A 15,232-nucleotide genomic window follows, 5' to 3' on the forward strand; every position below is an offset into this window, starting at 1 on the left:
TGGTGTGTGTGTGTTTTGCAAGATTTGCCTGGGAGATTGACAGCAGCAGCTGTTGTATGTCCATCCAAAGATATGAGACATCAGCACTGAGTATGTGTGTGTTTGTGTGAGTGTGTGTGCTTCTGTGTGTGTGTGTGTGTGTGTGTGTGTGTGTGTGTGTGTGTGTGTGTGTGTGCGTGTATGCGTAAAAGAGAGAGAGAGTGAGAGAGTACGTGTATGAGAGGTATGAGAATGACCAAGCATTGAACAATGCTGTGCTAACACGCTTTAGATACAGTGGGTGTTTCAGCATTGGAGACAGTATTATTAATCATTTAATATATTAAAATTTTTAAATGCTTTGAATTTTACTCTACGGTCAAAACACAGATAAAAATGTAAGAGAACAAAGTGGTATGTTAAGAACATGTTCATATCAAACAATGTAACAAAAAGACAGCACCATATAACCTAAAACCGCATTTCCTAATTTTACATTAACAGTGTCAACTAAAATGAAGGGACTGAGTTACATCAGATAAAATGGCATTTATGCTGCTGACATTTATTGAAAGCGAATAAAAGTCAGGCAGTGAGTACGAATGTTTGAAGAAGAACAATAATTTCTCTGTGTCAGTCCACAAATACAAACTCAGAGAACACAGTGTAAAAGCATGACCGGCACAGCCAGCACATTCAACGAGCTTTTGTGTGTTGAGGCCCACCTGTTGCTCTTTGGCTTGTGTGCTCTGATTTATTTTAAGTAAGGAATGTCATTTCCCAAAGTGTTTGTTTGCACCCCATCTGCCCTCTTTTGCTTTCTGAGGCCATGTTGGAAAAGTTCAGATTATTCGAGTGCCCAGTTAGATGAGACATGAATCACACTGAAGGATATGACATACAATGACTTCATCAGAAAATGATATGATTCTTACAACATTTGGTTACAAAGAGCTTTGAGTGTTGGCCGGTTTCGGGAGCAGAAAAAAAAACTCTGCCGAAAGATTGTATTGTACTCAGTGGGATACGAATACACTCATTTAATCAAAGCTAAAACAGTTTCCTTAAAATACAGACCAAAGACAATGAAATGCGTTCTTGTCTGGTTTCACATTTTGGGTTTTTGGAAACAGTTTCTTATACTTCAGATGCATTTTTATAAAGCTGTTTTTAAGACTAAAGCACATTATTTACATAGGTTTTGCATTTATAGGCTTGGAGATCTTTGTGAGCTGGTGAAGTACACACTTTTTTTCAGCATAAATCAATTTGATATGAAGACAAACTGATCCTTACACAACCACACAGACCATTCTGCTGTCTTTATCTGTCTGAAATATGATTCCACTTTTTAATGTGAGTGAAGGCAAGGTACAGGATGTTCACAAGCTATTCCATCACAGATACCTTGGTAATGGGGATTAAGAGCAGCTCTGCACACAACAACATTACCGAAGTCTTGGCTGCTACTCAGGGAATGTAGCAGGCGCCTTATAGGCTGTACAAGGATATCAGGTGGTTTTGACTTTCACCTCATAGGAAAACCTATGCTAATATATTGCTCAGAATGTGAATAGGACAATGCCATTGCTCCCACAATATTTTTTAGTAGTACCGAGGTCATTCTTTGTGTTGTAATTGACACTGCACTGCCATCTACTGCACTGTAGTGAAACTACATCAGAAAGACATATGTCAAAAAATATCAGCACTGGTCTTTCTGTTCTTCATCTTCCTTTAATTTTCTACAGCTGCAGAGAATTCTTGACCTTTCACTTCAAATTAAATAACAGTTCTTCGATGGTTTACAATTCACTGACCTCTAAACTTTCAAATGATAAAAAAGACAAATATTGCCCAAAGATCAAGATGTTAAAAATATTAAAAAATGACTTGATAACATGATTTTGGACCGACAGTAAAGAAGGGGAAGAGGAAGAGAGTGAGATTGCAAATCATTGGTATGAATTATTAATGCTTATTAGTTGGATAAATGACAAGGATAAACTTCAGAGACAGTAAGTCTTGTTTTAAGGCCATTTTCATGTGAGAAAAAAAGGTCAAAGTACGTATGTTTGCGTGGCTGGGTGCTTTGGAAATAGGGACTGGTTTGTCTCATCTTTAACTTGACAGAATGTTGCAGTAAATGTTATGGTCCATCAACTCTCATACATGCAGATCAGCTGTTGAATGTACATGTGAGAATTCAGTATTCCATTACGGTCATGGGCACAGTGGAGCATTTGAAGGCCAAAGGGGCTTTCCTTATAGTTCAGTAAAAAGTGTGTATGTAGTGCTCACATCTCATTATTATGTGACTTTGAAGATGTGACCAAGGTCGTTTTCCGTCTTAGAAGCAGGTTAAATGTAGCTCTGGGATATGTAATTATACCAAAGTATGTCTCTGAGGAAATTACGCAGATCAGTGTTTTTTTTTTTTTAATCAGAAAATGTTTTGGTTTTAAATATCATTTTCTGGCCAACACTACAAAATCTAATATTTTGAAAAATGTAACAAAACACAGTCATAGGGAAAGGGCGTGCACAAACTGGCTTTGACCTTTTGAACTGTTTTTCACATAATCAGAATGAAATATATTTCAGATAAGATGACCTCTATTGCTGAAGCAATATAGGCCCCTCCCATTGTTGAAGTGGGAATTTACGCCTGTGGGTGTGTTCAAAGATCAACCTGGTGCTCCCAGCATGCTTTGAGAATAGGTGAGTCAGATTTAGTTACCGTCACTCTCTTCAAAAAACAGACTGCATACACTGCCGTCTAGTGAGTAACACCTGCTTTGGCTTCAGTGTCTTCTTCTTTCTGTCACACACACACACACACACACACACACACACACATACATACATACATACATACACACACACACACACACACACACACACACACACACATACACACACACACACACACACACACACACACACACATGTAAGACTCCGGCTGAGGAAATTTTGTGACCCACTCAAGTTCTTCTGAGCTTGCTGTTGTCTGATCCGAGTTGAGAATAGGTGAGTTAAATGTTATGACTTGGAGCTTATATGTCTGACTGGATACTACAGCTTGTAAACAGAAGTAAGCATGGTGACAGTATTGTTAAGTATACCAGGGGAAACTGTACACAACTACACACCACATTGCAGTTGTTGACAGTCGCTTTTCTGGAGGTCATAAAACTATGAAGCTATTACAGATTCTAACACATGCATGTATGAAGACTTTGATAACTAGAATGGGAAAGAGAATATTAGGATACTGAATATCAAGCTAAAGTTCTAGATTTGCATATGGAGAAGTGCTGTGGTTGTTTTATTTGAATAAGGTGTGGTGTTGGAATGGGTGAGGATGTTCCCTCTGGCAGTACATACTGAGCACAATGAAAAGAGTAACCTAAATTAAAGATACCATGCGAACTGTCGCTTAGCTCCACGAACCACAGATTTTCCTGCAAATGTTGGGAGAGGGTTGACACAAGGGTGAATTTCACTTACCGAAACTCTTCTTCATCTAGCATGCATATTCAGAGTTTGCATACACTTCTGGATATACATGTTAAGACAAGAGACACTACCAAATCTCCTTCAGAGAAACACTTTATGGTGCTCCCAAAAAATAGCACATAAACAGCAAAGAGAAAGTAGAACTCAGCATACAGGAAGGACATGTTTCCAGGCAGCCCGTCTATTCAATTACACAAGGAGCAAGGAACAAAAACACTGACTTTAAACAGGAATGTTTGCCCTTATGAGTCTGTAACCCAGCTACTGCCTGATGCCAAAATACCACGCATTCCTCTACCGCCACAAGAACAAGTTTTAACACAACTGACTGTCAGTGGAATAAATCTTTTTATTAAGGACTAATCAACCCTCAGTCAAATGGAGTGTAATGGAAAGTACTTAAACCACAGCTGTATTTTTCTCCACCCTGAAAACTTCAGTAACATGTGTTTGCATCTCAAACAGATCACAAGCATATTCTGTTCACAGATTTGAATGGTTTTTGGAAATGTTTTCAGCCCGTCAGCCATCACTTATTCACACTGGAGGTGGGCGATCCCTGTCCAGGTAGGCTACAGATAAAAAAAAATATGGACAGGGTAATATGTCTTGTATGGTAATAGAGTTGTATGATTTTGTATGTTGTAAATTCATCTCTACATCTATAATCTACAAAAAGTTGTTATATTTTTCTGTTGTGATGTTGCGTATTCTCAGCATGAGTTTAAAAATAAATATTGTCTGTATTTGCTGAATGTGGCATACATGAGTGATAGCGATACAAATCAGAATGTGTATGGAACAGTGCAACTGCATATTGTCATATGGAGAATCAAGGACATCACAAAATTTATATTTTCATAAAAAGCTCACACAAATTAGCTGTTCTTTGTCCATTTCAGGTCTGAGTGCTATACTTTGCTGGATACTTACAATTGCTATCTCAAAGACAAAACACATCTGCACTTAACTGTTACAGAAGTAAGACCTCGTTCACATTGTCAATATTTGCCTTTATATTTAGTGCTTTTATGTTTAGTGCTTGAGCTAAATAAAACTGATTGTAAATTGACCAAAGTTCCACTGAACTACGACTTCCAGTTAAACAAGTTCCTAGCAACTAGCTAACAATGCTTGCTCCTCTCAGAACACAGGTGAGGTAACGGTTGAAGGGATTCTGGTTGTCTCCTGGGGAGTGAGGAGACCCATCAGGCTAAAAATACAAGATGAAAAACAGATGCTTCCATCTGATGCCCTCCAGTCCCCAGTCAGCCCACTGGGTGGCAAGAGGTCTATACTTTTATCCAGATTCAAATCTAGAATTTCAGCTGAAATCAACCAAGCAAGTAACTGTTGTAAAACAAAAGAACTACAATTTTATTTGATGATAGTCTTGTATGATGAAGAAAAGGAGCTAGCACCACTGCCTATACACTGACAATGTGTTACACCTTAAGCCTTCAATTTATTCCTGAGTTTTTTGTTGGTATGGCTCAATGAGGACTTTTATTAAACCATTGTTCTTCACCTTCAAAATATCATATTTTGACTAATAAGGGTTAGACTGATGCTGTGAAGTATAACAGGTAACATATGGAGGTGTAATATTTTCACTGACAGGGGAATGATCCGATGGGGAGAATGGGATGATCTGTATCACATTGATGAACTGGAGGAAACTGAAGATGAAAAACTTACCAACTTAAACACAGGTTTCTATTCATACTCATTCTGTGGTAACATTTTCAAAACCCAATGCAAGTGACCTGATTTTGTTTTGCTCCTGCTCAACACTAAACAATTTAATATTGCAACCTTACAATATTGCCTCAGAGTCGTGAATAATATCAGCCAAGCAAAACTGACCAATCACTATGCTGCTGTTGGCATGCTGTTGGCTAATATGCTATACATTCTCAGCTGAATAGGTTTTGACCAAAACAACATAAATGAACTTAACTGAATAGTGGATCCCCAGATTTGGATTTACAAAGTATAAAACTAGATTGGTGTGCTATGTTTTCGACCTTCTACTGTTCCACCTTTCCCCTAGAAAAGTGATAGTCAAAAGACAATGACTCTGTTTGATCTGTTCCATCATTTAGAAATTCAAGTTTGCATAACAAAGTACTACAGATCAGGATTTCCATAGAGCTGAACAAAAACACAAATGAGAAACCGAATGCTTTTTGCCTCTTGCAGATTATAGAGAGTATGAAACCAGCACGCTAAAGCCTCCTCGGTCCAAACCCGTGGTGGAGGAGACATCCAACCTGTTCCGCACAATGAGTGACGCTGCTTTGGTGAAAAAGAGAGTGAAAAGCCAGAACTCAGCAGAAAGGCAGAGAAACAGAAAGCATCGCTTCTCCATTAATGGCCATTTCTACAACTACAAGGTCAGAGAGAATCACTGTGGATGTGATTAGCGGTTACAGCACAACATTCACTCTAATCATGTAAAAGAAACAAGACAAAGGCAGACCTAGCCTGATACTACATCTATATTTACTAGTATTAAAATTTTGTCTTGGATATGCTGACACAGGCAGACCATTCAACATGGTAACAGTAAGGGACAGTAAATAACAGGGAAAAAAAGGGGGGGGGGCTCAAATCATTTTGTTAAAACCAATGGCTGCATCTCATGTTGCTCTTTTATGCAATACCAGACACATAACCTGCAGATAATGCAGTGCAGACATACAGAACAGTAAACTTGTTTGAGAGGATTTCTTTTTAGTATTGATGGGTTTTGTACTTGTCTGACAAGAGGAAACTTTGTGCCTTTGTTTCTTTGTAGACCTCAATCTTTACTCCATCATATGGCACAACTACAAATGTGCACATCAACAGTAGAATGACTACTCATGAAGTTATTACACAGTTGCTTCAGAAATTTAAGGTAAAAAACAAATGTTTGCAACATTCAACTTTGGATTTTTAAGTACATTTCTTCAATCCAGTTAGATAGGCTGCAAATGGACATAAATACATGATCTGATTGTTTTTAAGATTCATACCATGTTTCACTTCATTCAGATATTTTCTGTTGTTTACATACAATATCTCTCTGTGTTAAATTCAGATAGAAAATGATCCAAATGAGTTTGCCCTCTACTGCATTCATCAGAGTGGAGGTATGCATCTATTCATTCTGCTTTTCTTTTCATTTATTCTTTTAATTTAACATCAACCTATGCAGCATCAAGAGCAATACTGAAAGTTGTTGTGAACAAATCTTGTTTGAAAACTGATGATGAAAATCTCAATGACTGACAGTAATCATAAATAAACAAGAATGGACTCTGAGCCAGGTCAGGATAGGTAACATCAAAAGAGAGTTAAAGCTGATCCGCTCTTCTCCTCAGAGAGCTGTACTTGAAGTTAAGAGGGACACCTTCCACAAGGTAGAAGAACTGGTAGAGGCGGTACAAGCGGTTTTACAAAGTACATATAACAATGGTGGCAACGTTAAATATGACTCATATCACTATTACAGAAGCTGATCTATCAAATTTTCCAAAATAAATATTTCACGATCATTGGAATCCCCATCCCTTTAAACCATATTGTGGAATGATAGGGCAGGATTGCTTACCTTTTTTTTTTTTCCCTTGTAACAGAACTATTAGCACACCCTATCAGGCAGAACCAGGTCACATCACCCATCATCTACAATAATTTAAGGCACAGAGTTACTGACGATTCCTTACTTTATCTGTCAAACATCACAGTTTTCATCCCCCATTGTCTTTCTTTCCTCTCAAAGTTCAGTGAACTCTCAGGTTCCAAAATTAACTGGAATACGTTTATCCGTCTGCCACTAAAGCATTTGGCTCAACCAGCTACCCACAGTATCTAGCCTTCTTTCAGTATACCCTCACCTACATTTTAGTGGCTATTTTAAATGTTACCATTTCAAACCGAATACTTGGAAGCCTTATTTTATATGCAACGTAAAACGGCCTAGAAGTTGAGAATACGGACACAATATGGCGTATGGACTCTAGAGTACACAGCAGTTTGCCAGAACTCCCAATGTTCATATTTACTATTCAATCTCTCTGTATGTTTCTCTCAAAAGCATAGTAAAATAGAAGTTAACCACTAAAACACATGCAGAATTAAATTTCGCCCACTATCCTCCTACTGAATCTTGTCTTTTACAAGTCACTCTGCACTTGCTCTTTTGACTGCCGACAGAGAAAAGAAAGCTGGGAAGTTCAGACTTTCCCTTGTGGGAAAGAATTCTTCAGGGCCCTTCAGAAGAAATCATGAACATTTTTCTGATGGACAAAGATGAACAGGAAGTCAGCCTCGATGTATGTTTTGTTACCAGATACATCCTCATAAAACTTGACGCTGTATTTGTTAGAGTTAGACTAACCCTTAATATTCATGATTAATCAGGTAGCTCAGTACCTCAACTTAGAGTTGCCCTTGCTTGAAGGGGTTCTGCAGAAGTTAGAAGAGCAAGAAAATGAGGAAATAGAAAAACTCATCACAAAGTGAGTCCACATGTTTGATATCATATCTAAATTTAAAAATTACATCATATATTTCATGTGACATGAGACCCAGCAAATGAATACAAGTTTCTCTCTCAAAAAATGGTCTTGATTATGCTTTTGTTTGTCTCACAGGTACAGTCAACAGCGCAGCCTGCTTACACATTGCCTAAACTCAAAGATAACACCAAAAACAGAAACAACTGTGTAGAAAAACAAAGATTTTCTTCTTGAAGTCATGTTGGATCTCTGAGAGAAAACAGGCAGGAAATGTGTTCTGTAAATACTGTAACATTTTTCAACTTAGTGTGCAATGGAAATCTAGGCTGTATGACAGAAATAAAACCTGACTACAGGTATCTGTTTTTGGTTTTTTTTTTTAAATGTTCTTCTTTTGAATAACTTACGTTTTAACAGTTGTGATTTTCACTGCTGGAAATACAATTGTTTTGAGAAATAAATGCTGAACTTGTTGCTAAGGGGTGGTTGCCACTGGAAGAGTAGCGTCATCATGTTAAATCATTAATAGGACGCCAGCTGGTTAACCACAATGCACAAGCTAAGTCACCACAGTCTGGTACAGAGTACAAAGTCAACATTGATTACAGGTTTTTTGCTATAAAATACCACTCTATGATCTCATCCAGCGAAATTTTCACAGATCACACATTTCACACATTTGTGTTATCTTTAACGAAAACTATGTGAATTCACATTTTAACAGTTTATTTTCTATTTTTAAAGCATAACTGTACAGATTTGGATAATTTAATATTCTTCAGACAGTGGTTAGGTTTCAAAGTCAGTTTATTAACACTTCTTACAAATCCACATTCTCATCATAGGAGCAATTGCAAATGTAAATATTGCCTTTTCTTTACATGATTTTCATTCTTATTTTCATTATTTTTTGTATCAAAATATGAACTCCCTACCAGAGGGATACTGTTGGTATTTCCAGAACAATTCACTTTTACAGCTACAGAGTCAAAGTTAACACAAACTAAACAAACTAAATGGAATACAACCAAAATGAACAGATAAAGTAACAGGAAAAGCTATGTTTTCTCTCATGAAGCTTCATTTTGTCCACGGTAGTGCCTAAAAAGCAGGATCACTTCTTACAGGAGGAGGCATTCACCTGATGCCGATCATTCCGTGGATTGAACTGAACCTCGAATTTACACGTAAGACGCTAGAGAAAGCAAGAGATTAAACACAAGTTAAGGAGTCGTTCAAACAAGGCTCATGTAACAGACTTTTTCAGGATTTCGGTTAACAATTAGCGTGCATTATGACCAATGTAAACGGTTCACTGTTGTTTCAGGGTACATTCATACATTGTTTGATAAAATCTTACTCTAGTTACATCTGCAGTCTCACAGAATTATAAATCTATATACTGAGAATTCCAGGGGGAATATAAATATACCTTTTTTCCCAAATCGCAGTTTTCTACAGCAGCATCTTCAGACTTGAGGCACTTAGTCTTTCCCAAAGTTGCTGTAATCTTGTAATTGATCATATTTGTGACCTGTGTTTGAAAAAGACATTCACCATTTTTCACTCTACATAATATAGACACAAACATCAGCTGAACTTTTTTATCCAAAAGTCATTGTTATTAACCCCTATGGAAAACAGTATGACAATATGCTGTACATACTATATTCTTATGGGCTTAGCGTCTGTTTCTTTGGAGAGCGAAGGCAAGGTACGCAAGGTTGTTTCGAGCATGTTGTTTACTGAACGATGGTATTGTCAGGGAGTGTTCAGATTCCTAAGAGCTTTCTCCTATCATGGTCTTTTTTTCTATCTCTCCAGTTGTACAGGAACGTAGTTATGCAAGAATTCAAAGCAAAGCATTCTCACATGGTGTTTAAAAGTAATCAGACTCCCACACTCCTCACTATGATTCAATTAATGCAACAGTAAAAGCATCTAATTTCAATCAGAACACAAGGAGCTTTATTACTTAACATAGTGAGCAAGCAAATCATATCCATGGATAGGCACTCCTGCGTATATTCGTCTTATCATGCGTCTGTCCTCTATCAAATTTTATAAGTGTTTTAATCACCTACACTTGTCTGACATGAGGGTCCTCAGTGAGCTTGCACAAAATGATACTGAAGCACATCACGACTCCCTGAATGACGATTAGCACTACCACCAATAGGACAAGAGCCTGGATAATGAGATAAACCACTGGGCCCAATAGGCTCTTCACCATCCAAATAAGACCCATTCAGTAGAGGGATTCTTGAAAGAGTTGACCTGCATATGTATATCACAGGTTTTATAAGAGATGTTTTTTGAAAGGGCAGAGATGACAGCATGTATACCATGGTCATACCACAAATCTAATTCAATGTAGAGCCATACTGAGGAACCAAAGTAGTATCATAGACCTTGCTCTGTCAATGAGTAGGCTTCAGCATAAGCAAATACATCTCTCTTCACTCAGTTTGGGTGACTAAGGTTGGTGGTTTAACAAATAGCAGGTAACATATATACACCATAACAGGCTCCCAATCAGTTCATAGACGGATTGTTACAGGCAAATTTGCCACAAAAATACATAGTACCATTCATGGATGTTTGATTCTTGTTCCATATGTCCCTAAATATTGAGATATTATCTGTGCCATTCTTTATTACCACTATAATGTTGGGATTCCATGTTGAAAAGACATAACTGCACTCACTGTTTGGCCAAAAATAACCCAGTGCCATTGGTTTAGAAACATAGTAGGCCAATGTGAGTGAGCGGTTTCTTACAAAAGGTCATAGGGTTAAAGAATGGACATTTGGTGAAATTACAAAATGAGATATAGTCAACCAGGGTGAAAAGAATAGCTATTTGTGAATATCTGCCAGTACAAGCAGCAAAACCTACAGTGTACAGAAGGCTTAGAGTGGTTACCAATCAGACCCTCATCTTTTCCCCTTAGTTTAGTTTGTACTTGATTATAGCAGCTGTTGTTTTCACAGTCTTTCTCTTGAACAAGAGAAATATTTGCACACTCTGAAGTATCTTCAGAAGAGAGACATGACCTTCTAAAACGTGTTAATTAGACTGGAATTCATAACAAAGCATTTGCACATGGCAGGTAAAAATAATTATCTTGCCACCAGTAAACAAACAAACAGTACCTGAACTTCAGCAGAAGAGACATTGAGCAGTCTGAAGTACTTCTTAGTCTTAGACTTGAGGTTGAAGTGCTCAACTGCTTTCTTAGCAGCATCTTGGATTTCAGCTCTTTCTGGGCTGACTGTAGCCCAACCACCCAGCAGCTGTACCTTCTCTGAAGGGAGACACAGAGGATAGGACACAGAAAAGCATTAATTCCTACTCTTTACATCATGGAGTACCCCCACATCTTAACTCCCACATAAACATACAAGGAAGAGTGCATTTGGTTCACACTGACTAAAATAGCACCCTAAATTCTGTTTTCTCTGATATCAAAGTGTGTTTTTAACATGATTTGAGCCATTTCTTCATATACATTTTTTTGTAAGTTGAGAGAACAACACAACAATCATATAGGCTAACTTATGTTTTGTTTTTGTTCTTTCTCTCATTTCTGGTGCTGGGGAAACATATTAATTATGCAAATAAGACTAATAATTGAAAAAGAAGCGACCTTTCCAAAACAAAACTCTTTCAGAGACATCAAAATGTACATCTGAGTTTAAAACAGTGAATAAACATAGATGTGTCATCAATACAACCATTATCAATTGTTTTCATTAAAGCAAAAGCTTACTCTGTTCTGTCCCTGGGATCATTTAAAAACCTTCACTCACTTGCTACTATACGTTCCTCTTCCACAGGCTGATCAGCATAGCAGATCTGAAGAACTGAGAACAGGGAGAGCAACAGGACGAAGCGAAGAGCCATATTTTCAGATTTGGGTTGTCTGAAGAGAGAGAGAGAGTGAGAGTCTGTGCAAGACACAGAAAGCTTTCTCTATTTTTTAAACCCTGGAAAGTTTGACTTGCTTTTAAAGTCCACACCCATGCTGACAGCTAGGGCGGAGAGCTTTAGCAGCCATGACTTAAACTTTACAAAGCTAGGGCATTCAGACAGTGAGTCAACACTGTGAGAGCCAGAGAGAGAGAGAGAGAGAGAGAGAGAGAGGGAGGGAGAGGGACAGAGAGGTGGAGGCAGGGCAATCCTAAGTACCTTAAGCTTTAAGCAGGAGCAGGCTGTCAGGAATCCACCAGTGATATGGGCAGACGGGCAATTAATGGTGAGCCTTAAATGTTCACCAGACTGCTGGTCGGAACACCACACTACTAATCTAAACCTTCTGTCTGTGAAACAACACACAGAAAAGGGATATACAACATCATTATATAACTTGATTCACTGCTGTTTTACCTACTCTGACGTGACTGTGTAGTTAAAAATACCTTAGTCAGCAACACGACCAAATGCCTTTCACATACCACACATTCAAACACAATGTGGAACATGTCTCACAAAGACACACCTTTGTCACACAGGCATATGAACAAAATCAGCAGTATGCACTCCTGTAAAAGCTATGGTACTGTTTACAATTTGTACCTCAGGTTCTACTGTTTGCCCATTCTCTCTTTTTTGTCATTAGTAATTTAATTAGTTGCCCTAGACAATGCACACATTAATGAGGGGAATTCATGTTTTCCATTGGTGTTCCATTAGTGTAATCCAGATGTTCACTGTGAGGTAACGTCTGTTACTGATCCTCTGGTTGAACAATGGTGACAGTGTAAAGCTGTGATGCAAGTATTACTACTATACTTACTGACTCATTAGAGTATTTATGGCTACAAACTTTACTGTCACCATGACAATATACAGTTGTGCATCATAACAAAAAGCAACCTATTCAAAATAGTACTTGAGAGACTTAAAACTTTAGATCTAAGAACAATCTAAAGAACTTACATTAATGTATAGACTTTTGATACATATTATGATATGCTATACAGTAAAAATGGGGCAACATTTTTTTTTTTTTTGAGAATTGGCACACAAACAATGATGTACCTGTTTGTAGTTATAATTCATCCAATGTTAAAATAAGGCTATTGTTTGCCTGTTTGTTCGGTTATTTTTGTTTTAATCACTGCCATCTAAAACAGCAAAAACAATATTTTAGGTTGTGGAACCTCAAATGATTTTGAATCTCTTGCTCCATTGTCTTTGTGGTTATTAGACGAAGAAATATTCCAAACTTTGAGTTCCACCAGCATAACAGCATGAGCCAAACCTCTGATCACAGTGTCACATATTATCATACTGAATAAAGGAAGGGTCTAGACCCAGTATTATCTATACAAAACGGGAACTGCATGCCTGCTTTATGGCTGAGAAATACATTTACATTTCCCAATACTCAAATGAAGGTCCTACTGAATTTCACTAACAGGACAAGGGACACAATAACTTACCCTGGAACATATGGAGCTACAAGTGGTCTGTACACTCTGTAGTAAGAGTTTAAAGGGCTTTGTGGACAACCCCAAATGTGTGACAAGCTTGCCACAGAACTTAAATGAACTTTTAATTCCTTTTAAACCCAGGATGTTAGACAAAGCTTACCACCTAAGGTGCTCTACACTTATGTTTTGCACCTTGAAGTTTGTGTGCCAATTCTAAGATGCTTCAATGTTTTGCAGTCAAATACTGCTATAGCCTTACACTAGATACAGGAGTGCTAGGATCAAAGAATTACTGTCTTGACTAAATAATTTAAATAATTAAAAAAAAAGTCTATTAACGTCTAGATACAAACTAGAAAGGGGGGGGGGGGGGCACCTCATGGCACAAAAGTGTCACACTAGACAGGCGGGGCAATACAGCCTCGTAAAATAACTATGAAAAGTAAATGTGATAAGCATAACTCGCTGATTCTGTAGTTTGGCATCTATGTCCATTATTTTGATATAGCTGAAACTATACTTGTTCAGCATTATTTTCATGATCTAGTAAAGGACTAAGCAAACAACAGCCCACAATATAGGCTAAATGTATTCAACCAGCCAACCAGCAGATGGCACAATCCATAGAAAGACGGTAATTCCTCTTCAAATGTTTTGAAGTACTGTGCTATCGTTACGATGTAAATGTTGAAAGGGTAACTTGCGATTAAAGAGGGATTATTATTGTCACATTGCTCGAGAAACGAACTTATTCAGACACTGATAAATATCATATATATCGTCACCTAAAGCTGCGTATTTACCGAATGCGTCTGCTGAATCCAAGCCCAGTGGCTTAATTAAGCATGGGGCAACAAAAATTACTGAGAAGGGCGCAACTGCCTTCACTCAGTGAGCGGCTTATTAGATTTGATAAATGATACTTGTATGACCGCTGTCCTTAGCAAGCATTCCCATTACTACGACACTTATGGACCGGTTGACTTCGTAGTTTCAGTAGGCTAGCCTACACAAACCTACACTAACACAAACAGAAACATTCAACATTAACCAAACTGCAGCATACCAACAAATATCGATTCAGGAATTCACCGGGCTGGTGACCGGCAGTTCGGCATATTGCTAACTGTATAATAATATTTTAGTGAACCGAAGTTCATTTAAACAGGCTATCCATTCCGCGCGTTTTTCTTTCTTTCTTTCTTTCTTTCTTTCTTTCTTTCTTTCTTATAACATTTAGATATTATGCATGTGAATTGTGATGACAAGGTTCCTATACATGTTAACAGAAACTGAACGAAACTTAGCCCCATGCATAAATCTACTGGCCGCATATCAGCTGATATTGACTAGAAAGGTCTAAAAGTCTCTGGGTTGCTCACCTCTGACAGGAAATCCACGTCATTCACATAAACGCAGTTTTAGGGTTAGCCCAGTGGGACAAAATAGGATCGCAAACAGGGGCACAATATTCTGACTGAGAGGGCATAGTTCATCTGTAGCCCCGGTGTCTGGTTCTCTTCGGGTAGTTTGTTTAAAATCGAGTGTGGCACGGCAGAGAGGAACACGTATAGTTGAGAAAATTACTTCGATAATGGCACTTAATAACTAACAGTGCATAGATGGAATCTGTTGCAATATCTCAAACCATCTATTGAACTGGTACAAGAATAAGTGACTAGAAACAAAACGAACCGTATAATTAATGCAATATTCTCACTTTTTCAGACGACTCTCCTGGTCACACCAGTTGTCTTTTGTAACCACTGTTTATTACCGACACACAC

General features: G+C 37.9%; 2 protein-coding genes across 2 annotated transcripts; one reads left to right on the plus strand and one right to left on the minus strand.

Moving 5' to 3' along the window:
- The first annotated feature begins 4,006 nt into the window (after positions 1–4,006).
- rassf6 (Ras association domain family member 6) lies at positions 4,007–8,217 on the plus strand. The gene is made up of 10 exons (XM_030767863.1): positions 4,007–4,065; positions 4,401–4,479; positions 4,646–4,788; positions 5,119–5,210; positions 5,701–5,894; positions 6,299–6,400; positions 6,584–6,635; positions 7,702–7,820; positions 7,909–8,006; positions 8,142–8,217. The coding sequence occupies exons 1-10, from the start codon at positions 4,007–4,009 to the stop codon at positions 8,215–8,217; spliced, it is 1,014 nt and encodes a 337-aa protein (XP_030623723.1).
- Positions 8,218–8,905: 688 nt separating this feature from the next.
- On the minus strand, positions 8,906–12,227 carry LOC115808614 (cystatin-1). The gene is made up of 5 exons (XM_030770041.1): positions 12,199–12,227; positions 11,820–11,932; positions 11,163–11,314; positions 9,439–9,540; positions 8,906–9,201 (listed from the first exon to the last, which is right to left on the minus strand). Exons 2-5 carry the CDS (start codon positions 11,911–11,913, stop codon positions 9,121–9,123), a joined length of 429 nt encoding a protein of 142 aa, XP_030625901.1. The 5' UTR covers positions 11,914–11,932; positions 12,199–12,227; the 3' UTR covers positions 8,906–9,120.
- Between the last annotated feature and the right edge of the window lie 3,005 nt (positions 12,228–15,232).

This window comes from Chanos chanos, chromosome 3, assembly GCF_902362185.1.
Source record: "Chanos chanos chromosome 3, fChaCha1.1, whole genome shotgun sequence".
NCBI classification, from domain to species: Eukaryota; Metazoa; Chordata; class Actinopteri; order Gonorynchiformes; family Chanidae; genus Chanos; species Chanos chanos.

Bases quoted from the DNA above. Each gene is read 5' to 3' on its own strand.
- rassf6 (XM_030767863.1), top strand. From the start codon at position 4,007: ATGTTTTCAGCCCGTCAGCCATCACTTATTCACACTGGAGGTGGGCGA. The intron at 5,211-5,700 runs GTTTCTATTCAT...TGCCTCTTGCAG, and splicing joins ACTTACCAACTTAAACACAG to ATTATAGAGAGTATGAAACC. The intron at 8,007-8,141 runs GTGAGTCCACAT...TTTGTCTCACAG, and splicing joins ATAGAAAAACTCATCACAAA to GTACAGTCAACAGCGCAGCC.
- LOC115808614 (XM_030770041.1), bottom strand. From the start codon at position 11,913: ATGGCTCTTCGCTTCGTCCTGTTGCTCTCCCTGTTCTCAGTTCTTCAG. The intron at 11,315-11,819 runs GTGAGTGAAGGT...GTCTCCCTTCAG, and splicing joins AGAGGAACGTATAGTAGCAA to AGAAGGTACAGCTGCTGGGT. The intron at 9,202-9,438 runs GTATATTTATAT...TGCTTTCTCTAG, and splicing joins ACTGCGATTTGGGAAAAAAG to CGTCTTACGTGTAAATTCGA.